Raw genomic sequence first — 25,939 nt, forward strand, 5'->3', positions numbered from 1 at the left:
TGCTGAGGAGCATGTCTCGGAAACGTGGACACTGCCCTGATTCCTTTGATGTTAACTCAGGCGACTACAACATCCTGCATCCAAACCTGAAAACTCTGCAACTGACTGCCTGGAACATTACATAAGAGCAACTAACCTAGATTTATCCCAAAGGGTTAAAGACATTATCCTTGAGGCCCGCAGACCTTCAACAAGAAGGAACTATGCAGGAAAATGGAAAAGGTTTGTCATTTGGAGTACTGAAAGAGGGAAAGATGTGTCAAAGGTAGATATTGCCAACATCCTGGAGTACTTGGCAGAGCTTCTCCATACAGGCCTGTCCTATTCCTCCATCAAGATACATGCATCAGCTATTTCTGCAGAATACAGCTACGATCCCCCTGTCTTCTCACATCCTCTACTCAGGCAGTTCCTGAGAGGAATTAAGAATGTAAAACCTCCTAGGAAACCACCATTACCAGCATGGGACTTGAACTTTGTCCTAGAAAAATTGACACTCCCTCCATTCGAACCAGCAGCAACAGCAGATCTTCAACACCTATCCTGGAAAACTGCTTTCCTACTGGCAATTACTTCAGCAAGAAGGGTTTCGGAACTACAGGCTTTAATGGCAGTACAACCCTTCCTAATCTTCCATCAAGATAGAGTGTCCATGAGAACTAATCCTACATTTATGCCTAAGGTGGTATCCAGAGTGTCTCTAAACCAGGCAATCCACCTACCTACCTTCTTTCCCAATCCACAGAACAGGGGGGAAAGATTGCTGCATACATTGGATGTACATAGACAGTTGCGCTACTACCTGGACAGAACCAAGGGCAATAGAAAAACTGACCAGCTTCTAGTAGCTTATGCAACAGGAAGGGAAGGAAAAGCAATTTCAAACAGACAATCTCCAAGTGGATAGGAAATTGCATAAGATTCTGTTACTCCTACCATGGAAAGCAAATTCCACAGAACATAAGGCCTCATTCTACAAGGGCTACAGCCACTACCACAGCTTTCTTACGAGGAGTGGCTACCAAGGACATTATTGAGGCTGCTACTTGGACCTCCGTGCATACATTTGCCAAGCATTATAACTTACCTCTATACTCTAGATCCCGAGCAGGGTTTGCCACTGCTGTTTTGCAAGGGATCCTAACTACACCATAATTCTTCTTCCTCCTCCCCTAGTTTGGCTATGGTATTCTACCCATTTGTAAGGACTGCAGATGCATCCTTGAAGGATATAGTACAGTTTTGTACCTACCATAAATGTAGATGTCCGAACAGGATAGCATCTGCAGTCAGGATTACCCACCCTCCTTCCCCTCTGTGGTACTCCTAGGGTATTTGCCCACCTAATAGCTAGCTGGGGGGGATCTCTTATGGTGTATTTGTTTGTATATATGTACATATATGCTTATTTTTTGTGTTTGCCTTCTACTTTTTTGGAAACATTGGCATTTACCCAAAAATTTTGCTAACCAAGGGGGCAACTGGCATCTGGGGCAAGAAACACTGAGGAAAATGGCGTCGGCTGATGCCTTTATACCCGAAGACCAGCAGAGATGACGTCGGGTGAAGTGCGACACCAGCCGAGGCCAGACCCAGACTTTAGAATCCGGCCGACCGAAGGGCTGCCTGACGACAGGACAACCCATTTGTAAGGACTGCAGATGCTATCCTGTTCGGACATCTACATTTATGGTAGGTACAAAACTGTACTTTCTGCATCTACCCGACACCATTTCTGTGGACAAGGTTACGCCTGCACGTGGGGCTGCTAGGCCTCCTGTATCCATGTCCATCAAGGCCTTTGCACGTGCTAAGGCCGCCAGTCAGGCCAAGGCCCATCCTAAACCTGCTGCCCAGGCCCCTTCCTCTGATAAGCAGATCATGTCTCTGGCTGCAGATCTCATTTCCCTTATCAGGGGGACTCAGCCTCATCCGGACAGGGGTTCTCAGCCACCTGCAGAGAAAAGGCCTAGAACTGAGCAGGCAGCCGACCTCACTTCGGATGAAGCCTCTGGGGATTCTGAGCATTCTGATACCCAAGAAGAATCCTTCCAGGCCTGCAAGGACTCTGATGCTGAGGAATCAATTCCCTCTGCCTCCCCTCCAGAGGATTTCTCTTTGGTGAAGTCCTGCATTCTATGAGGGAACATTTTCAGTGGCAGGGTCAGGAATTCTCTGACTCCAGGAAAAGGCTTCGTACCTTCCTCAAGCTTCCCCAGCACAGACCTTTGGCTATTCCACCTGTTATGGATGTTTTGGATGATGTTTTCTCTGACTCCAGTGCTAACCCTGATTCTCTTACTCCTGCTCCTGTCAAGCCGGACAGATATTATAGGGTCCCTGACACTCACAAGCACCTTTTTAAGGCCCACTCTGTGGATCTAGAAACTATTTCACAGGGCCCCAAGGGAGTGGCTACCTCCTCTGCCAAAAACCCTTTGCCAGCGGACAGAGAAGCAAGGTCCCTGGAGAGATGGGGTAAAAAAGTATATACCTCTACTACCCTAGCCATTAGGTCACTTAACTGCCTTTTCCATATGTTTCAGTACCAAGATTTTCTCCTGGAAGATTTACAGAAAAAGTTAGCCTCTCCTGAGCCTATTGATAAAAAGGCATTGCAGGATCATATACATAACTCTCAGCAGGTTAATAACCATTTTCTTCAGTGTGGTTATGATGCATTGGAAGCTTCATGTAGAGCAGCTATGACTGGGGCTGTGCTACGTAGACATGCTTGGTTAAAGGATCAGTCTTTGCCTGACCATGTTAAAGTAAAGTTACTTGATGCACCTCTGGAAAAACAGAAGCTGTTTGGTGCTAATGCACAAAATGTGCTGAAATCCATAGAGGAAAAAGCAAAGTCAGTACAGACAGTCAAGGATTTCCTGCAGGTTCAGCCACCCAGATTCAGCAGAAACTGGCCCTCAAAGAATTGGTCCTTCCCCGGCTCAGACAAGTTTCAAAGGGGAAAAAGCAGACGGGCCCGAGGTAGAGGGCAATACTGAGGATCCTACAGGGGCCGCCAATGGCAATCTCCAAATCAAAGAAGTGGCACAGACAGTTCAGCTGCACCACAAGGACAATCACAATGACTTGACTTTCGTACCGCCTACAAAGGTTCAAAGAGAAGCACCTTTGGGTGGAAAATTATCCTCATTCTCTCAAAACTGGCATATCTTAACCAAGGACAACTGGATTTTGGATTTGATAGACAAAGGTTACAGATTCCACTTCCACACATTACCAATAAGACAAGGCATGCCAAACCTGCCACATCATCAAAGGGCAGAGGCACTCGCTCAAGTTTCCAAGCTGTTAAGTATAAAAGCAATAGAAAGGGTTCCTCCTCAGGAACAAGGCCAAGGATTTTATTCAAGACTGCTCCTTGTTCCAAGAAAAGAAAACAAATGGAGACCCATACTGGACTTGTCAACTCTAAACACTTTTCTTATGGTGCCAAAGTTCAAAATGCTGACGTTGCGGCAACTCCTTCCCATGCTGGGCAAGGGGTCTTGGCTGGTCACTCTGGACCTCAAGGAGGCATACCTGCATGTCCCAATCAGACAAAGCTGCAGAAGATACCTCAGATTTCTTGCAGGGACAGAGCATTATCAGTTCTCAGCATTGACGTTTGGCTTATCTACTGCACCCAGAGTGTTCATGAAATGCCTGGCATCAGTAGTGGCACACTGCAGACTGCAGGGGATTCAAATATACCCCTACCTGGATGACTGCCTCATACAAGCAGACAACAAACAAACCTTAAAAGAAAATTTGGACTATGTCATGCATCTACTGCAGGCCTTGGGATACACAGTCAACATTCAGAAGTCAAAACTACTGCCATCCCTTCAGATTATCTTCCTAGGAGCCAAACTGGACACAGAAAACCAAATGGCCTACCTCACAGAGGAAAAGCAGCAGCATTTACCAGAGTACTTCAAAGGCCTAGCAAAACTCTCCCAGCTGACTGCAAGGAAAATCCTGCAGGCCCTGGGGTTCATGGCATCTTGCATCCTTCTGATACCTTTGGCAAGACTTCATATGAGAAAGCTGCAATGGTATTTAAAAAACTTATGGTCTCAACACAGCCAAAGCCTAGAGGACATAATCCCACTTATTCCATGTCTACAAAAGGAATTCTTATGGTGGGCTCAAGCCAGTCAGCAAAACAAAGGCATGTCTTTCAACAGACCTCAAGCAGGTCAAATGATTACAACAGACGCCTCAGACCATGGATGGGGGGCGCACATGGAGGGCAGATGCATTCAAGGTCTTTGGACGCCAAAGGAAAGGCATGTGCACATAAACCAAAAGGAGATGTTGGCAGTGATACATGCAATCGAAACTTTCGGAAAATCACTTCAACCAGGTCATTTGCTAATGAGGACAGACAACACCACTGTCATGTGGTACATAAACAAGCAGGGAGGCACTCATTCTTATCCCCTCTGCAGACTAACAATGCTTCTCTGGGAAAAATCTCTGAGCCTGAAGATACATTTACAATTCCAGTTTGTACCAGGCAAGGACAATGTACTGGCGGACCAGCTGAGCAGAAATTTTATGGATCCACACGAATGGATGCTGCACCCCCACATTTTCTCTCAACTGGCGAAGGCATGGGGAAGGCCGGACGTAGATCTTTTTGCTTCCCACTTAAATAATCACCTGGAAAAGTTCTGCACAAGGACTCACCATCCTCTAGCCTGGAAAACGTATGCTCTCTCCTTCAGCTGGAATTCTCTAAAAATGTATGCATTTCCTCCTCTGCCTCTGCTGACCAAGGTGTTACTGAAGATCAAATAAGAACAACCAACAGGCATTTTGATAGCTCCGGACTGGCCATGACAACACTGGTACCCATTGCTATTGACCATAACTCGGACCAAACCATGGCCTCTGGCCCTATGGCCCCTGCTCTTAACACAACACAATTACAGGACTGTTCATCAAGACCTGAAAACATTACATCTGACAGCCTGGAGGCTACCATGATTCCTCCACCTAACTCTCTTTCCAAATCAGTTCAAGAGATCTTGCTGGAAGCACGCAGACCTTCCACCAGAAAAACCTATTCGGCCAAGTGGAAGAGATTCAGCATCTGGAATGCCAACAGGGGTCAGGACACAGCATTACAGAGTATACCTCAGATATTAGAATACTTGGCAGAATTATTTCATACTGGACTCTCATACTGTTCAATAAAGATTCATGCCTCCGCAATCTCAGCAAAATACAACTGTGACCCTCCAGTGTTTTCACATCCTCTGCTACGACAGTTTCTAAGAGGGATAAAGAATATCAAACCTCCCAGAAAACAGCCAGTACCTGCATGGGACCTCAATTATGTGTTGGAAAAATTAACTCTTCCTCCATTTGAACCAGCAGCAACTTCAGAAATACAATTTCTTTCATGGAAAACGGTCTTTTTATTGGCAGTCACATCTGCAAGAAGAGTTTCGGAGATTCAGGCACTCATGGTAGTACCTCCTTTCCTCATTTTTCATCAAGACAGAGTTTCTCTAAGAACAAATCCTACATTCATGCCAAAAGTAATTTCCAGGGTGTCTCTAAATCAAGCTATTCACCTGCCTACATTCTTCCCCAATCCTCAAAATAAGGGGGAAAAACTACTGCATACTTTGGACATACACAGACAACTACGTTACTACTTGGACAGAACTAAGGCCACCAGAAAGTCTGACCAACTGTTTGTAGCTTATGCTGCTGGAGTACAAGGAAAAGCAATCTCCAAACAAACAATTTCAAAATGGATTGGACATTGCATCAGATTCTGCTATTCATTCCATGGAAAAGGTGTGCCAGCCAATATTAGGCCACATTCCACCAGAGCTTTAGCCACTTCCACAGCTTTCCTAAGAGGAGTGGCAACAAAGGACATTTTAGAGGCTGCTACATGGAGCTCCGTGCATACATTTTCTAAGCACTACAACCTGCCTTTATACTCCAGATCCCGAGCAGGCTTTGCTTCGGCAGTCCTGCAGGGGATTTTAGCTACACCATCCTTATCCTAGATCCATCCACCCCCAGCTTGGCTATGGTATTCAACCCATATGATGTCCTTCATGGATGCATCTGCAGTCATATCAAATGGGTTGTCCTGTCGTCAGGCAACCCTTCGGTCGGCCGGATTCCAAAGTCTGGGTCCAGCTTCGGCTGATGTCGCACTTCACCCGACGTCATCTCTGCTGGTCTTCGGGTATAAAGGCATCAGCCGACGCCATTTTCCTCAGTCTTTCTTCCCGCGTGGCGCCCGAAGCAGAAGCTGTTCGCAAGTGCCGGTCGGTCAGATCCAGAGATTACTACTACCGAATACTACTTCGAAGACTTCTAAAAAGCTAAGTACCCCATTGGGGACTCTTTCTTGCCTCAGCCGATGTCAGAAAAAGTCAGTGACTGTTTAACTTGTGGGAAACAAATACCTCATAAAGATTTCCACTCTTACTGCCTGCCTTGCTTAGGCCCAGACCACGACGTAGCAGCCTGTTCGGCCTGTGCTTCCTTCAACCGACGAACCCTTAGGCGTCGGTCGGAGTTTGCTGAACAGTTTTTCGGCTCAGATTTTGCGTACATTATGCCGTTGGATCCTCCGACTACCCAAATTGTTAAACGCAAAGAAAAGACCGACACTCGCGGTCCAGCGGTTTCGGCGAAACCACGGTTAAGCAAGCGGCGTCTCGGTTTCGGCGAAACCGAGAAAACGGTCAATCTTCAGCCGAATCCATAACTACTACTGAGGCTCCTGCTACCTTAGTTGAATCGGCCTCAGAAATTTTGCCTACAATTGTGGTTCCTAGTGATTTATCAGACACCATCCCTTTGGATGTCTCTACCCCAGCACGTGGTGCTGCTAGGCCTCCTGCAGCCATGTCTATTAAGGCCTTTGCCAGGGCTAAAGCAGCCAAATCTGTTAAATCAGTGCCTGTTAAGCCCCCCTCACACAGGCCCACTTCAAGTTCACAAATGCTTACTCTGGCAGAGGATTTAATATCCTTAATCAGGGGATCCCAATCTCACCCAGACAGGGCCTCTCAGCCCCCAGAAAAGAGACCTAGAGCAGAGCCCCGAGCCAGTGTCCTCTGATGATTCTGCGGATGACTCAGACATTACTGACCAGCCAGAGGCTCCTTTTTCTACTTATGAAGATTCCGGTGCTGAAGAATCCATTCCAGCTGCCTCTCCACCAGAGGAATTTTCCTTTGGGGAAACCTTACATGCCATGAGAGAACAATTCCAATGGCAGGGACAAGATTTCTCAGATTCCAGAAAAAGGCTTAGGACATTTCTGCACTTACCACAACATAGGCCCTTAGCTATACCTCCTGTACTGCCTGTTGTGGATGATGCATTTAATGATGTTTGCACTGCTCCTGATTTTTTACCTCCAGCCCCTGCCAAACCAGATAGATTTTACAGGGTGCCAGACACTCATCACCACCTATACAAGGCCCCACTTGCAGATCCTGAAACTATATCCCAGGGACCTAAGGCAGTAGCCTCGACCTCAGCAAAAAACCCTATTCCTTCTGAAAGGGAATCCAGGTCCTTAGAGAGATGGGGGAAAAAGTTTACACCTCTGCTACTCTCTCAGCTAGAGCTTTAAACTGTCAGTTTCATATGATCCAATACCAAGAGTTTATGCTTGATCAGTTAACTAAAAAGCTGTCCTCTGATGACTCCTTAGATAAGAAATATGTATTAGAAATGGTGAATAACATCCAACAGGTTAGTAATCATTCTTTAAAATGTGGCTATGATGCACTGGAGGCTTCATTTAGATCAGCCATGACTGGCACAGTGATAAGAAGGCATGCATGGTTGAAAGAACAGGTCTTACCGGATCATGTTAAAGCAAAGCTGTTAGATGCTCCTATGGATAAGGCCAGTCTATTTGGTACACCTGCTCAGCAAGTAATGAAGAAAATGGAAGAGAAGGCAAAATCTGTACAAACAGTTAAAGATTTCTTACAGGTTCAGCCACCAAGGTTTAGCAGGAACTGGCCTGCCAAAAATTGGTCCTTTCCAGACTCCTCAAAATCCCAAAGAGGCAGGAATAGAAGCTCCAGAGGCAGAAATCAATCCAGAGGAGGTGCCTACAGAGGACGACAGTGGCAAGGCAATAACCGAGGCACAGACACAACCACTGCCACTGCAACAGGACAATCACAGTGACTTGGCTCTTACACCGCCTACCAGGGAGCAAATAGCAACACCTTTAGGCGGAAAGTTAGCCTTATTTTCGAAAAATTGGCACTATATCACAAAAGACAAGTGGATTTTGCAAACCATAGACCAAGGCTACAGGTTCCACTTCCACACCTTACCAGTAAAAAGAGGAATGCCAAACCTACCTCCAAATCAAAAAACAGAAGCTCTACAGCAGATAGCGGAATTAGCAAAGATGAGAGCTGTGGAAAGAGTACCAATAACAGAACAGGGCAAAGGATTCTACTCCAGACTCTTCCTAGTACCAAGAAAAGAAAAGTTGGAGACCTATTCTCGACCTGTCCATCTTAAACACATACATCATTGTCCCAAAATTCAAAATGCTGACCCTACAGCAACTTCTTCCCATGCTGGGCAAGGAGTGTTGGCTGGTAACTCTAGATCTCAAGGAGGCATACCTGCACGTCCCCATACGACCAAATTGCAGAAGATACCTCAGATTTCTTGCAGGATCAGAGCATTATCAATTCTCAGCATTGCCCTTTGGCTTATCTACTGCACCCAGAGTATTCACAAAATGCCTGGCATCAGTAATCGCTCACTGCAGACTACAGGGAATCCAAATTTATCCATACCTGGTCGGCTGCCTGTTACAAGCGGACAACAAAAGCAAGCTGACAACAGATTTACAAAGGGTCATTTGCTTACTACAAGCCCTGGGATACACAGTCAATTTACAAAAGTCAAGGCTGATACCATCCCAAACAAGAACATTCTTGGGTGCGGAATTGGACACAGTAAAACAAATGGCATTCCTAACTGCAGAAAAACAAAAAGAACTCCCTCTTTACTTCTTGGCATTAACAAAGCAGAACAAACTATCAGCAAGAAAAGTTCTGCAGGCCTTGGGCTTCATGGCATCATGCATAATCTTGATCCCACATGCCAGACTGCATATGAGAAAGCTACAGTGGTACCTAAAGAATTTATGGTCTCAACACAGGCACAGCTTAGAAACCGAAATCCCACTAATTCCATGCCTAAAACAGGAGTTCCTATGGTGGGCTCAAGCATGCCAGTCAAACCCAGGCTTACCCTTCCACAACTTTCAAGCAAGCCAAACCATCACAACAGACGCCTCAGACCTAGGCTGGGGGGCGCATATGTTGGACAAATGCATACAAGGATTGTGGACTCAAGACCAGCTGCACCTGCACATAAACCAAAAAGAAATGCTGGCAGTAAAACTAGCAATCCAGAAATTCAGACCATTCCTCAAAGAAGGCCATTTAATGATAAGGACAGACAACACCACAGTCATGTGGTACATCAACAATCAGGGAGGCACTCATTCATACCCCCTATGCAGAATGACTCTGGACCTTTGGAATCTGGCTCTGAGCTACAACATCCAGTTACAGGCAATATTTGTGCTGGGAAAAGAGAACACCCTAGCAGACATGTTAAGCAGAACCACCTCGGATCCTCACGAATGGATGCTACACCCGGACATCTTCAAGGCCATCACAAAGAAATGGGGAATGCCACAAATAGACCTATTCGCATCCCCACTCAATCACCAGCTCAAAAAATTCTGCACAAGGACATACCACCCACTTGCATGGAAGGTGGACTCTCTATCCTTCAGTTGGAAAGGCGTGACAGCATATGCATTTCCACCTCTTCCCTTGATGCACAAGGTACTACTGAAAACCAAAGAGGAACGTCCAAGGATAATCCTGTTAGCTCCGAATTGGCCAAGACAACACTGGTACCCATTGCTGAGGAGCATGTCTCGGGGGAGAATGTGGTCAATACCCCTGATGCCTCTGATGTTAACTCAGAACAACTACAACATCATGCATCCAAACCTAAAAACCTTGCAACTGACTGCCTGGAACATCACATAGCAGCAACTAACCCAGACCTATCCCAAAGGGTTAAAGATATTATCCTTGAAGCCCGCAGACCTTCAACAAGAAGGAACTGTGCAGGAAAATGGAAAAGGTTTGTCATTTGGAGTACTGAAAGAGGAAAAGATGTGTCGAACATAGATATTGCTAACATCCTGGAGTACTTGGCAGAGCTTCTACATACAGGCCTGTCCTATTCCTCAATCAAGATACATGCATCAGCAATTTCAGCAGAATACAGCTTCGATCCACCTGTCTTTTCGCATCCTCTACTCAGGCAGTTCCTCAGAGGGATCAAGAATGTAAAACCTCCTAGGAAACCACCATTACCAGCATGGGACTTGAACTTTGTGCTAGAAAAATTGACACTCCCTCCGTTTGAACCAGCAGCAACAGCAGATCTGCAACACCTATCATGGAAAACTGCTTTCCTACTGGCAATTACTTCAGCAAGGAGGGTTTCGAACTACAGGCCTTAATGGCAGTGCAACCCTTCCTAATCTTCCATCAAGATAGGGTGTCCATGAGAACTAATCCTACATTTATGCCTAAGGTGGTATCCAGAGTGTCTTTAAACCAGGCAATCCACCTACCTACCTTCTTTCCCAATCCACAGAACAGGGGGGAAAGACTGCTGCATACCTTGGATGTACATAGGCAGTTACGCTACTACCTGGACAGAACCAAAGGTACGAAAAACTGACCAGCTTTTAGTAGGCTATGCAAGAGGAGGCGAAGGAAAAGCAATTTCCAAACAGACAATCTCCAAATGGATAGGAAATTGCATAAGATTCTGTTACTCCTACCATGGAAAACCAATTCCACAGAACATAAGACCTCATTCTACAAGGGCTACAGCCACTACCACAGCTTTCTTACGAGGAGTGGCAACCAAGGACATTATTGAGGCAGCTACTTGGACCTCCGTGCATACATTTGCCAAGCATTATAATTTACCTCTATACTCTAGATCCCGAGCAGGGTTTGCCACTGCTGTACTGCAAGGGATCCTAACTACACCATGATTTCTCTTCCTCCACTCCCAGTTTGGCTATGGTATTCTACCCATTTGTTATGACTGCAGATGCATCCATGAAGGACATAGTACAGTTTTGTACCTACCATAAATGTAGATGTCCGAACTGGATAGCTTCTGCAGTCAGGATTACCCACCCTCCTTCCCCTCTGTGGTACTCCTAGGGTATTTACCCTCCTAATAGCTAGCTGGGGGGGAGTCTCTTATGGTGTATTTGTTTGTATATATGTACATACATGCTCATTTTTTGTGTTTGCCTTCTATTTTTTTTGGAAACATTGGCATTTATCCAAAATTTAGCTTTCCAAGAGGGCAACTGGCATCTGGGGCAAGAAACACTGAGGAAAATGGCGTCGGCTGATGCCTTTATACCCGAAGACCAGCAGAGATGACGTCGGGTGAAGTGCGACATCAGCCGAAGCCGGACCCAGACTTTGGAATCCGGCCGACCGAAGGGCTGCCTGACGACAGGACAACCCATTTGTTATGACTGCAGATGCTATCCAGTTCGGACATCTACATTTATGGTAGGTACAAAACTGTACTTTATGACTGCAGTTGCATTCTTGAAGGACATAGTACAGTTTTGTACCTACCATAAATGTAGATATCCGATAGATATGCAACTGCAGTCGGATTTTCCCACCCTCCTACCCCTCTGTATCCTTCCTTTTTGGGTCCCTACCCCTTTTCCCATTAGCTGGGGGTACTTCCTATCTGTTTATTACTGTTGTGCATGTTTGGATTATTTTTATCCATTTACCAAAGTTAGCCTTCCTTGGAGGGCACCTGGCATCTGGGGCAAGAAACACTGAAGAAGATGGCGTTGGCCGATGCCTTTATACTCCAGCCGTTGTGACGTTGGAGAGGAGGCGACACCAGCCGACGCCGGACCCAGACTTTGGAATTCGGCCGACCGAGGGCTGCCTGAGGCAGGACAACCCATATGTTATGACTGCAGTTGCATATCTATCGGACATCTACATTTATGGTAGGTACAAAACTGTACTTTGTTTGCACAGATGGACATCTGTCCAATGAAGTTACTGACATACGTCCCTGCTATTTCAGTGCAATTTCTTATAGCAAATTAAAGTACTCCTCTGTAAATGTTTTATGCTGAAGAAAATCTGCAGTAAGCTGTGGGTAGACCGGAGGAAGAAACGGTCTATTTTGTGAAAACTTTCCAGAAGTGCCAGATCCATCCTCCACACTGCAATGTGAATATGTCAAGATCATAGGCAATTCCAAATGGTGGCTCTACTAAGGTCATTGTTTTGATGATATTGAATATATTAAGAAATTCAGTACTTTAGAAAATAACACAAGATTGTTTTGAGAAGTCATCTGAATTTTATCACTCACCTCAGAATGTGAGGTGAAACAGGTGGATTTAGATTTATGTCAGTCTCCTGAAGCTCCTTTAGACAATTCCCTTTTTAAAGCTGCATTAACTTAGCCTTTTTCTCAATTGTTATTACACTCCTTCATATGTATTTTTTAAATATCGGGAATTGATAGACAACCATTTAAAGAAGCAGTTACAAGATGTAAAAGAATGGGCTCAGAATCCCCCTTATCATAATCTCCATTAAAAGTTCCTTGTTCTAAGAAAGTCCACTGGAATAGGCATCAAGAACGCCAAAGCTTTATATGTGCAACAATGGAAGACCACCCTTTCATCAAGACATAAACCATTCCAGAAGGTAATAAAACTCTCCATTAAAATGAGTCCTCAGCTTGCACCACAGATAAACAGCATTATGGTCAAAATATCTTTGCCAGTGACTTTATCATTGCAAACACATTCCCTCTACAACCACATGATGCTAATCAGACACCCACACAGCTGTTTCCACTAACCTCTTATGCAACTAATTTTCATTTTACAAGATATCCCCTATTTAAATTGTCTCTTCTCTCAAAACTAAATTCTTCTCATGCCAACTTTAGCATGTTATGTTCAACATTTCTTAAACTGGTAGCTGAGATAATTTCAAACTTGACTTGTATATTTAATTTGTCCTCAACAGGAAATGTCCTACAACCATTCAAACATTTGTTCTTAACAGGAAATGTCACACCAGTATTCAAACATTCACTAATTATACTTTTACCAAAGGTCCAGTTCATCCCCAAAAACCCAGGGATTACAAACCATTTCAAATCGTTGCCCATTAACATTTGTTAAATAACTGCAGCCTATTTTGTGATCAACAAAGGATTCAGAAATGTCTTTAGTGTTATGGCTCCTTTGTCCCCAGCTACTGGTAACATCTATAGTAATAAATGATGGCCTTATTTAAGATGTTGTATTAGCTGTCATGACTACAGTCTTCTCCCATACAAACTTTTTAAACTTAACCTTAGGGGATAACACAATGCTGTGGTTCAGAAATTATCTAAATGACTGCACTTTCAAATATTCTGTAATAATACCTTCTGTGAAAAAGGTAACATACTCAACACTGGAGTTTTCCAAGGCTCTGTCTTAGGCCTAATACCATTCTGTTTATCAGTGGCATTACGCTTGGCCTTCTCACTACAAGGCTATTTTGTTTGCAGATGAAATTCTCTTACCTGAAGCCAGGAAAACACATTAATCACCACATAACAATTTCCAAACAGAATTCACAGACTTAAATGGCTTTATGCAAACAGACTAAAAAACAATACTGAAACAATGTTGTGATATTTTCTATTAAAAAAAAAATTCCATTCATTGTCAGCATTAATTATGAAAGACACAAAAAGGTAACATTATTCCTGACATTACACACCAAAAATACTTGGATCTAACCCTTGTCTCTTTATAAATTTAAAAATTCATACAGATAACATCAGTATACATTAATTTGTACAAAGGCACATTTCCGAATGGCCGTATGCACGAACTGTTTAGCCGAATTCCATTACACTGACGTCCCTAAATGTAAGAATATTGAACTTCGACATTCCTGATCGCTCCACCGCCAGAATGAGTGCTACCATGGGTCAAAAAGGGGCCGTGGTTTTGTAATTTGGCGCTTCGATTTTCGCTGTTTTTGAATTTCGTGGTTCGCAGTTTGTGGAAGCAGCATCAAAGATGTGGCTGTCGAACTTTTGATGATAAATTGATAACATCACCTCCAAAGTCCTTTCTCAGTTTAAATGATGGTAACAAATCTTCCCCGATACACATACAGCCATAGTAAAAATGTTCTAATTCTCAAACTAGAATTATGCCCTACCACTTATTAGCCTGCATTCAGCCTGTAACACCCAGAAGCTACAAGCAGCTGAGATTAAAAATATTTAGATTTGCTAACATACCAGACCAAGGCGTATATCACTGTGATTTGTCATTAAAGTTGCACTGGTTTCCTATAACAAAGAGCTACTTTCCTGCTAGGTACACTTATATTTAAAATTCTAATACTAGATTACTGCTTCCCTGTTTCTTCTTAAAGGACAACACTACTACCTTGCAAGGAGCCAAGAATATACACACACACTCACTTGCCAGACTAAGAGTCAAACTTGCAATCGTCGTGGGAAAAAGAAAACTTTAGAGTATGACTGGTCTTGCAGAAGAACCTGCCTAATGATGTAAAAAAAATCTCATCCCTGAGAGATCCAAAAAAACTCAGAAGGAATTCCTATAAATGACTCTAGGTGCTTTTGCTTTCCTGATGCTGGCTAATTACTACAACTCATACCTACATGGGTCTGCGCTACAGCAGCTACTTTATTCAATCCATTTAAAAAGGAACTAGCTAAAATGGTAAATGGTAAATACCTTGTATAAAATTTTAATTTGTTAGCTTAGCGTTAACAGCATTTGTATTGTTCATGCAGTGATACATAATACTACTACTATGTTTTTTTCTTTCTGTGTCCTGAGCACATACATTTTTTTCTGCAGTGTCTACTGATCAATATTATCATTGCACATGTACTGAAATTTATTGCTTGATGTTACCGTTTAACTTTAGTATCCAGGTTGTAACTAACCATTTCACCTACCTGATTTTTAAACTGTAAAATAAATAAAATAGAAATGGAATACAGCCTCACAAAGTTATAAGAAATTACTTTGTCAAGTTTTGTTTGACGGTCTCAGATAAAACAAAAAGATGTTTCTTAGTAGGTCAAAGGGAGTGATATATGCAGCTTTATGCCACTGTTGTTCGCCTTTTATATAGGAAAGATAGAGAGAACATTACAGGAATGTTTACTTGAACACATATGTGATATTAAAAGAAAATATGTTAAGATTACCTTGTATAAACATTCTCTTGACTGCACAGTTTTAAAAAAGTTTAATTTTCTTATTTTGGAAAGAACCCCAAACTCAAAAGGGGGATCTCCTGGACGACATAATGGAAGTTAAGGAACTTTTATGGCAGCTGAAACTAGATGCCTGTCACCTTCCAGTTATCAATAAAAATGCATCTCTTTGTTCTGTTTGAAAATGAAGGCTGCCAAGTTGTGATTCTTTGAACACAGTTTTAAATATACAGTTCTTCATATTTTTATTCTAATTTAAAAATTCTATATATATGAATGTGTTATTTTGTATTATTCCCAGGTTTTAATGCATTTAGCATGGCATAGTAAACTTCCACAACTCCAACAGGGAACTGCAATCAAGTAACAGATCCCTGATTGAAGTCATTCCATGCAAGAACAGTTCTGGAGAAACCCTATTCTCCCATGTGGTTGCAAAAGCATGGAACACCCTCCCACCTGACGTCAGGATACAAAATTGCGCAACCACATTTAAGGACCTCCTTAAATCCCACCTCTATGTTAACCCTTTTTGCAACTGCAAAGACCCCCCCCCCTGAACCCTCACTGCACTGTAGGCAGGGATACCCCCGAAGCCTCCTATGTTTACAGTATGCTATCACCTATGTGCATTGTACATTTTGTAAATATTGTAAGTATGTACCTACTTTTGGGTACCTTATGTTCAGATGTTGTACTACTATTGTAAGACTTGTGATCATCTGACTGTACTATCAGTTTGTTGTGATTTAACTGTTTTTTTTGTCTCTTATATTAGCATTCTACCACTTGTTATCCAGCTACTGTTAATTCAGTCTACTGTTACTCTTTATTACCTATGTATTTCACCTTGTAACTTGTTGGAGCTTTGCTCCCCAGGACTCCACTGAAAACCGACAACTGTTGTCCAGTCGGATTTATCCTGGTAAAACAAATGTTAAATAAATTTATTCATCATTCTAATGTTTATTCATCATTCCAGTGTATTTCTATTCAGTGTATTTGTCTTATCCATATACCTTTAAATGTTCTGTGCGGTTTGTTCAGAAGTTAGATGATCAACCAAATTGTGTTGTATAACAAATTGCAGAACAGCTAACATTTGGTTCTGAAGAAGTCTATTTTTTGTGAAATACAAATGTGCTTGACCATTAAAAAAAACTTTCATTGTTACTGCTGTGGTTGATTTCTCAAGGGTGTGCTGATTGAGTTTGGTAACTTTGTATGGTTTTTCAACACTCTTGGTTTGTTTTCTGTGGATTACATATTTTAACAAATGTTTCTGCATAAAGCATTATAGAAACGGATATATGGGAAACTTAGCTTCATAGTGAGAAAGGTTTGGCACAGCTGTAACAGTACAGCATGGGAATCTGTCCAGCGTTATGTTTTATTGTTATATTGGTTCTTCCCTAAAAAGATACAGTTATAGCATAAAACTGTATCTTTGAGGAGATGTCATTTTAATAGTAATGTTCCCTTTCTTTCCTCAAGTAAACATAGATATAATTTTCTTATTTTCTTTATTGAAATGTAACATTTCTGGTGTTATATTTGTATTTAGTTGTTTTAAAGGAATAGTTACAACCACAAGTCCCCATGAAGGTGATATGGTGCTTAAAGAACTGAATAAATGGCTAGCAACTGTGAATTTATATGAGAGCTTCATAATTCAGTTGGGTTTAAAGGAGTGCTGGCTCTGGAACTGTGGCAGTTTTCATAGCAACTATCGCATCTCATTAAATATCTAACTCATAGTGACAACATATATGGTGGGTAAAGCATAAATGTTATGATTTGATGTTACTTTGACTTCTTCTCAAAGATGTTAATGCACAGTTCTGCTCAATTTCTTGATAATTCCATGCAGGTGTGTGACTTTAAACAGTTTAGCTTTCTCATGTGATAAGAGAAAATTCTCAGCAAAGCAATAACTTGAAGCAAGTACAGAAAAGACATCAAAATTCTTTGAAATAAGTGCTAATTCAGATGCAATGTATGATTAAAAACTGAGCTTTCACTGATGTCTTGCAGTAAAAATTATGTAATGAAGTATTTGTAGATTGTTTTAACAGTAAGTATTCTCTTCTTTATTACCAGTTTGCCGCCATGGACAGTTTAGGACAGTGTGTTGCTGTAGCTGGCCAGTTTGGTTTTGCACATTATTCCTTGATTAGCAGGAGATGGAAACTGTTTGGGAATATTACACAGGTGGGTAAACAGTATTGCGTAAATTAAAATTTTCATAATATGTGCAGCAATCTGAATTTTGAAAATGTGCTTAATGCAGGTATAAGAGCCTGCCATATTAGACTAGTGCAATGTAATTGTTACAGTATTCTTAACAGATGAGTTGTAGCTTGTTGACATCCACCCAGGTACCACAGATTCAACTTTGTATGACATGAATCCAGTAGATAAGTTCAGCACTGAAGCATCAGGGTATAAAAGCGGATATACATAAAAGGTCCTCAGACTGTTTCACCACCAGCCCAAACACAGATTGTTGCACCCAACAGACTGTAATTGTTTGGTTGCTAGGTACCGTAGCCTTGTTTGTTGGATCAGATAAATGCCTCACTGGGAACCTTCTAATTCTTACTTCCTTTTTTGCTAATATTTGTTAGATGTCAGCTAGGAAGGATAAGTGTGAGTGCAGTATTCAAGTTCCATACAAAGATTTACACACTAAGTGTTTAGGCCCTGAACATGACTATAAATCTTGTTCTATTTGACAGTTGTTTGTTCTGAAAAACCTTCCGATCTAAGCTGTCCACATTTAGTACGTTTCTTAAGACCAAATGTCAAAATGCTCGACTCAATCCACTATGTCAGAAGTCATGGACATAGGCCTCCCGCCTAAGAAAAAAATTAAGAGAAAGAGGACCCCCCCAGCTGTCATCTTGGAATCAGGCATACCTGCTGAGGTGGTCAAGCCTGAGGTGCACCCATAGTCTTCTCATGAGTCTGCTACCACAACCCTGTTAGAGGCCAGTATGGCTCCTGAGGTTCCGATGAACTGCATGTGATTGTATCAGAGAGCCCACACAGAGTCCCTCAGATCCTTGTGTGGAAAGAGGTTCCCTAAACTCTTATAGAAATGCGACAAGGTTCAGAACCTCTGAATCTTAATCAGGTGGACATCACCCCTGAAAAAGAAAAAAGAAAGACTTCATTCACTGTCACCTTATACATCTAAGGAAAATGAATGATTAGATTTTTTCAAGGGCTTTTTAAGGCAGTCATGTCACTGAAGCCCCCTTCCTTTGTGGCTTCCCAAGCCATTCCTCTTAAGTAGACTTTGGATTTCTCTTCTTCTAATGAGGAACCAGACAGTGCTGTAATCCTTCCTTAACACAAAAAAAATGGTCATCATTTAATCAATGAATGTGATAAAAAAGATTTATGTGGTAAAAACAGCATAATGCAAAAATGTGATTTAAAGTGTAAAAAATGTGGCAATAATGGTCATTCATGGCTAGAATGTAAAATAAATGTGCAAGAAAATGAAGTTATACAGGAGAAAGAGATAAAAGAATGTGTTATGCAAGAAAATGTACAAAAAGACGTGACAGAGGTTGTACATGAAGTTGAAGAAAGTAACAAGGAAAGAGAAACAGAAGAGGCAAGTGAGGAAGAAGCTGACTGGCATATGGTAAAAAATAAGAATTTGATAGGGGAAAAAGTTAAAAGGAAAAAAAAAATTAAAAAATATAATACTTAGAGAAAATAAGAAAGGAAAAGGATAAAATGTTATTACACTAACTGTTCTAAAAAGCTGAACATTTCTTTAAATGTGAACAGTATGAAAACTCTTAAGAGGAGAATAGGTATATTACAACGGTGTGCTGCAGTAGATGCACATATTGTTTTAGAAGATATCAGATTATTAACAGAGGAAGAAAGAATACAGACTGAAAAACTTTGGAATGGTGTTATAGATGTTCATCGTGTTTCACTGTTGCAGTCATCACTGTAGGGTTCTTCCTGCCGGCAGGCAGCCCTCGGTCGGCCAGAATCCCAAAGTCTGGGTCCGGCGTCGGCTGTTAAGTCATGCTCCCTGACATCAGTGCGCCAGGAGTACAAAGCTGCCAACTGACGCCATGTTCTCCAGTCTTTCTTGCCGTGCAGTGAAAGCAGTTCACAAGTACCGGTCGGCTGACTCCTGATATTTTTTCATGCTTCATTCCGAAGACTTTCTTCTTCTAAAAGCTAAGTACCCCGTTGGGGAAACTTTTTTCTTGCTCCAGTCTGATGTCAGAAAAAGTTAATAATTGTATTTCTTGTGGGAAGCAAATACCTCATAAGGATTTCCACTCTTACTGTATTCCTTGTTTAGGCCCTGACCACGACGTAGCTAGTCGTCGGTTCTGTTCTAGATTTAACCAACGTACTATTAAGCGGAGGAACGATTTTGCTTTTCACTACTGTGGCAGGCGATTTAATTATAAAATGTCGGACATGCTTCCGACTACCGGAGTTCACAAACGACGCAAGGATAAGGACAGGCCTCCGAGGTCCAAATCAGACGACTGTTTACAAGCGGAGCCAGCTTCAGGTTCAGCCGTCGTCAGTGAGGTGCTTTTGCAGCCCCTGTCGTCGGCCATTTCAGACCCGATTGCCAAAATGGACTCCCTCGAGGAGCCAACTAGGCCTTTGAGTACTCTAGCTGCAGGACCTTCAGACAATGCTCCTTCGGATGGGTCCGGAGCCGCTGTGCAGGTACCGGCTTCCGAGGGGGTTTTCAGGCCTACATAGCTTCTGATAAAGGCAAAGCCAAGGACAAAGGCGAAGACTCTTTCTAAATCAAAGACACCAGCCCAGGCCTCTTCTGATTCGGGACCCAAATCTCAGAAACAGCTGTTTAAAATGGCGGAGGACTTACTAACCATGATTAGGGGTTCACATCCCCCTCCAGACAAAAGGCCAAGGCAAGAATTGGATTATGAATCCTCTGATCAGGCATCTATTTCTTCAGTGTCTTCCTCTGAACAGGAATATACTTTCCCTCCTTATGAGGATTATGATGCTGAGGAATCCATTCCATCAGCTTCTCCCACTGAGGATTTTTCTTTTGGGGAAACTTTACATGACATGAGGGAGCATTTTCACTGGAAGGACAGGAGTACTCTGAATCTAAGAGAAGGCTTAGGGATTTCCTTCTTCTTCCCCAACATAGACCCCTGGCTATACCTCCTGTTTTAGATATTGTGGATGATGCCTTTTCTGAGGCTAATTTAACTCCTGACTCCTTTCCTCCAGACCCTGCTAAGCCTGACAGATATTACAGGGTCCCTGACTCCCACCAGTTCCTTTACAAAAATCCTGCTTCTGATCCAGAAACCATTTCTCAGGGTCCTAAGGGTGTTAAGGCCGCCTCTGCTAAAAACCCTGTTCCATCAGATAAGGATTCTAGAGCTTTGGAGAGATGGGGCAAAAAAGTGTACACTTCTGCTACTTTATCTATCAGGGCTTTAAATTGCCAATTTCATATGCTAAAATATCAGCAATTTCTGCTGTCTGTTATGAAACAAAAGCTAGGTACCATTTCTGCATGTGCAGATAATAAGGAATTACATGATTTGATGCATGCTATTGAGCAAGTGGGGAAGCATGGCTTACACTGTGGTTTTGATGCCTTGGAGGCTTCATGCAGGGCTGCTGCCACTGGCACAGTCATTAGAAGGCATGCTTTGTTAAAGGAACAAAACTTACCTGATCAATTGAAAGCAAAGATGTTATGTGATCCTATCTCGCCTACATTCTGACTGATGGGTTCGGAGCCGATCCTCGGCTCCATTTGGCGCTTATGCCAAAGAGTGAAGTCTCTTATTGGCTGAGCTTACTATATCCCAGGATGCACCACTACCAGTCCCCCAGATCTCGTTTGCCGCTAACAAGCAAAGACGTGGTCTCGAGCTTGGCTGAGCTAAGTAGTGTTTTTCACTTACTTTTCCTGTCAGGGTTTTCCTTCTTTAAAAAAAAAAAAAAAAAAAAAAAGAGAAAGAAGAGAGAGAGAAAAGAAATCTTTCTGTGATAGAGTGTTTTGTGTTTTTGGCTAGTTCACTGTTTGATTGCCATAATGTCACAGGCTCCTAGGCCTTCAGGGTTTAAAAAGTGCACTAAGTGCAGTTTCAAAATGTCGATCACAGATGATCACTCTCTCTGTGTATACTGTTTGGGCGCCAAACATTTGCAGGAGTCCTGCAGCGTGTGTCACGCGTTTTCCTCGAGGGTCCTCCAAGAGAGGAAAAATAAACTTATTTTAAAAGGCCTTATTAAACCCTCATTTGAAGAGGCATTGGCTTCCTCTCCTTCTCCTGCTAAAGAAAGGTCGGCTCCGACCAGTCCGTCGGAACCGACCGCCAAAAGACATAGGCAGGCTCCTCCTTCGGCTCCACGGACTTCGGAGCCGAGGGCGGAACGGTCTGCCTCGATGCCTCCAGCCTCGACTCCTCTGGGTTCGGAGCTGATGGCTGGGGCATCGAGAGGCGGGTCACCTTCATCGGCTCCACTGATCTCGGAGCCGATGAAGGTTGTCCGCTCAGACACTTCCTCCTCGGCGCCGAAGCCCTCTTCGGCACCGATGGAAATTGGTTTGGACACTCCTTCGGCGCCGATAATTGTCGAGTCGATTCGGAGCCAGTCCCCTAGTCCCTTGGAGCCATTGGAGAGGCCTACTCGGACCCATTCGGTCTCTTCCAGGTCATCAAGGATGTCAGATTCGGACATAGACAGGGTGCTCCAAAGACTGTTCCAGTCCCCAGTCTTTCAGAAATTTGTTTCGGCTCCGACCCACTTGGCTTCGGAGCCGATAGCCCATTCCATTGCCATTCCTCCTCCGACCGCTTCGGCTCCGTCGGAGCAGGTGCTGATGGAGCCATTGGAGATCCTAGGGTCGGCTCCGACCCTTACTCCAACCCTGGCCTTCGGGTCCGAGTTTAGCACACGGACTTCTTGGCCGGACCGGGGTGACGTTTGGGACCAATGCTGTCGGTTCCAAGCCTCCCTCTCGGTGCTTGGCGCGGGACTTCCGTCTGCTATCATGGCTCGGGACCGGACCCTCCCAGGATTCTGGGGTCCGGCCTTCAGAGCTATGAGGAGTGCCTTGGCCAAGTCTTCTTGACCTCTACGGCTTTGCTGGCACCTTCCCTGGGCATGGAGACTGGGTCTTTGGCAGTTCCCCTGTCTCTAGGCAGCGGAGCCCCGGGGCCTGAGGTTACCCCCACTGGGGATTCCCCTCCTCCTGAGGGTCTTTCGGAGTTGTCTTCGGAGGAGCCCCCAAGGAAGAGATCGTGCAAGAGGAAGCACGTGGACTCCCCCGATGAGTCTCTTACATCGGACACTGATCTTGATGATGCGGAGGGGTCCCCAAAGTCATCCTCGGATGATGTCTCATTTGCAGACATTCTAGAGATCCTTAAGCAACGAGGCGGCTGGAATTCCAAACCCCCCTCCGCTGATGAGTCGGTGTTCCTCAAGGCCTTCGGGGCTCAGCCCTCCGCCTCCTGGGTGTCTCCGCCCTTCGATGAGCTCCTGGATTTGGTTTGTCGGAGGGCTTGGGAACATCCAGATACTGTGGAACCAGTGCCTTCTCGCCCTAACAAATTTCTGTCTGCCCCACCCGAGAAGGAGTTCTTAACAAAAGGCGTGGCTGTAGATGCCATGGTGGTGGCATCTGCTACCCAGCAGGACGTGGCAGAGGCTTCAACGTCCGTCCATCCTCCTAATAAGGAGTCTAGGAGCATGGACGATGGAAGCGCACCCTGACTTCAGCGGCCTTTACTCTGAGGTCCCTGAATTATTTGGCACATTTCACCAGACTACAGAGGGATCTGCTCAAGGAGCTCTCAGACTCCCTCTCAGGTAACCTACCTGAGCAGCTAGCCCAGTCGGTTAGCTCTCAGTTGGCTATCCTTACCTCGATTTCTAACTCGTCCATGAGGCTCATTTCATATGCGGCCGAAGGGCGGCAGAGCGGCAGGCACAGGCGTGGCTCTCGGAGACAAGCCTGGCTCCGTTGTGTCATTTCAGGGAGGCCTTCAAGTCTTCCTTTGCCGACGCTCCCTTTGATGGGTCCTCTTTGTTTGGACCCAAGGTAAAAGACACTCTTACCCGCTGTGAGCAAGAGGGAAAGACTTTATCTGCCGTATGAGCATGTTATTCCACTCCCTTTCGGCCTTATCCCAAGGCTAAAAGAGGAGGGAAGATGTGGTTCCGCAAATCACAGAAATTCTTTCCTCAACAGCAGGAAGATTCCCCTTCCAGAGGCAGAGGACGGGGAAATTTTTCTGGGAGATGCCGTCCCAGAGGCGGCAGAGGCCCCCGCAACACTGGAGACCGCGAGTCCTTTTGTGGCTCTTCAGCCTCCCACACTCCATGAGGGATTGCCCGGCTGTGCTGCTCCGGAGCCAGTCGGGTGCCATTTTGCCAAGCACCTAAAAGCCTGGGAGTCTATTACTCAGGACAGATGGGTGCTTCGGATTATTGCCGGAGGTTACACCATTCCCTTCACACACTCACCCCCACCGTCCAAAAAAATCCCGGACCCACCACCCAGTCAAAGGGAAATTGCAGCCGTAGAAGCTTCAAAGCTGCTAGAAAAAGGCATCATCCAACCGGTCCCCACAGACCAGATCGGATCCGGAAATTACTCAAGGTTCTTTTTAGTGCCAAAAAAGACAGGGGACCTGAGACCCATTTTGGATCTCAGCAAACTAAACCAGTCCGTTATGAAGTCCAAATTCCGAATGGTCACTTTACAATCCATTCTCCCATTGTTGGAGAAAGATGTTTGGATGTGCTCCATAGATCTCAAGGACGCCTATTATCACATACCGATACATCAGGCGTCCAGGAGGTATCTGTGCTTCAGCCTGGGAGACAGTCATTTCCAATTTTGTGCACTGCCCTTTGGTCTCACCACAGCCCCCAGGGTGTTCACCAAGTGTTTGGCAGTAGTGACTGCTCACCTGAGGAGTCTCGGATTCCAAGTGTTTCCCTATCTGGACGACTGGCTCCTGACTGCCACCACCAGGCATCTACTACTAGAGAACCTACAAGCCACCTTTTCCCTGGGTGCTTCCCTGGGAATTGCATTCAACTGGTCAAAGTCTGTCTTGCTGCCTTCTCAGCGCATAAGATTCATAGGAGCAGAGATAGACTCAAAATTAATGCGAATCTTCCTTCCTACCGAAAGGATACAAACATTACAAGATCAAGTCCGAGCCCTGCTTCTAAGATCCAAAGCCCCAGCCAGGATGGTCCTGCAACTTTTAGGTTCAATGTCTGCCACGGTTCTCCTGGTTCCTCTGGCAAGATTGCACATGAGGATTCTTCAGTGGCTGTTATCGACACAATGGTCTTTTCAGGATCTCCCCCTCAATCATCACATACTGATTACAGAAACGTGCAAACGGGACCTCCACTGGTGGCTTCTGCCATCCAATCTGAATCAGGGAAGACCTTTTGTTATACCCCCTCCGGTGGCCACCTTGACAACGGATGCCTCCCAGACGGGGTGGGGGGGGCATTGTCTGGGGAGGTCAGTTCAGGGTTCTTGGCTTCCAAACGAAACATTTCTCCATATCAATGTGTTGGAAATGAGGGCTGTACTTTTGTCCCTACAAGCCCTTCACAAGTTTCTCCCTCAAGGCGTTATCGCCATCCACACAGACAACATGTCGGTGGTCTGGTATTTAAACAAACAAGGAGGGACCAGATCTTACCCCCTTTGCAGAGAGGCCATGAGGGTGTGGGAATGGGCAGTGGCTACCAAGCGCTTCCTGGTAGTGACCCACATTCCAGGAAAATCCAATGTATTGGCAGACAGACTGAGCAGGACTATTCTCTCTCCTCATGAGTGGTCCCTGAACGAGACAGTAGCAGCTCAGATTTTCAAAAGATGGGGGATTCCGTGCTGCGACCTGTTTGCAACACCACAAAACACGAAGTGCAAAAGGTTCTTTTCCTTGACCCCGCGTCAAGGGGATGCAGCTACGGATGCTCTAGTCCAACCTTGGCCAACAGGACTGCTTTATGCTTTCCCTCCGATTCCACTCCTCCCCAAAGTCATCCAGAAAGCTTCCCAATTGGGGTCCACAATGATTCTAATTGCTCCGTACTGGCCTCGTCAGGTATGGTTCCCCTACCTACAGAAATATACTCTGGACGGTCCTTGGTTCTTGGATCTAACTCCGGACCTTCTGGTTCATCAGTCGGGACAACAGCACCAGTCCCTTCACACCTTGAAATTAACAGCTTGGCTCCTCCACTTCCGACTTTAGTCAGAAATCACACCTTGGACCCGGAAGTTATTCACATTTTATCTTCAGCCCACAAACTCACCACTAAGAAATTGTATCACAGTAAGTGGAAGAGGTTTGCTATCTGGGCTCAACTCAGAGGCTTAGACCCTATTACTGCCCCGATACCAGAGGTCTTGAAATTTTTAACATCCTTGTTTAATCAAGGATCTTCAGTCTCTACTATTAAAGTCCAACTAGCAGCTATCTCCAAATTTCATGAATCC

At 44.2% G+C, this 25,939-nt stretch overlaps 1 protein-coding gene across 1 annotated transcript in view; it reads left to right on the forward strand.

Moving 5' to 3' along the window:
• Positions 1 to 25,939, forward strand: part of RIC1 (RIC1 homolog, RAB6A GEF complex partner 1) — a 2,584,659-nt gene that overhangs the window by 1,074,423 nt on the left and 1,484,297 nt on the right. Inside the window, exon 14 of the mRNA XM_044061149.1 lies at positions 17,509 to 17,619. Within this exon, the coding sequence (XP_043917084.1) occupies positions 17,509 to 17,619 (111 nt within the window). The remainder of the gene's footprint in view (positions 1 to 17,508; positions 17,620 to 25,939) is intronic.

This window comes from Protopterus annectens, chromosome 2.part0 (genome assembly GCF_019279795.1).
Source record: "Protopterus annectens isolate FY-2018-M chromosome 2.part0, PAN1.0, whole genome shotgun sequence".
NCBI lineage: Eukaryota > Metazoa > Chordata > Ceratodontiformes > Protopteridae > Protopterus > Protopterus annectens.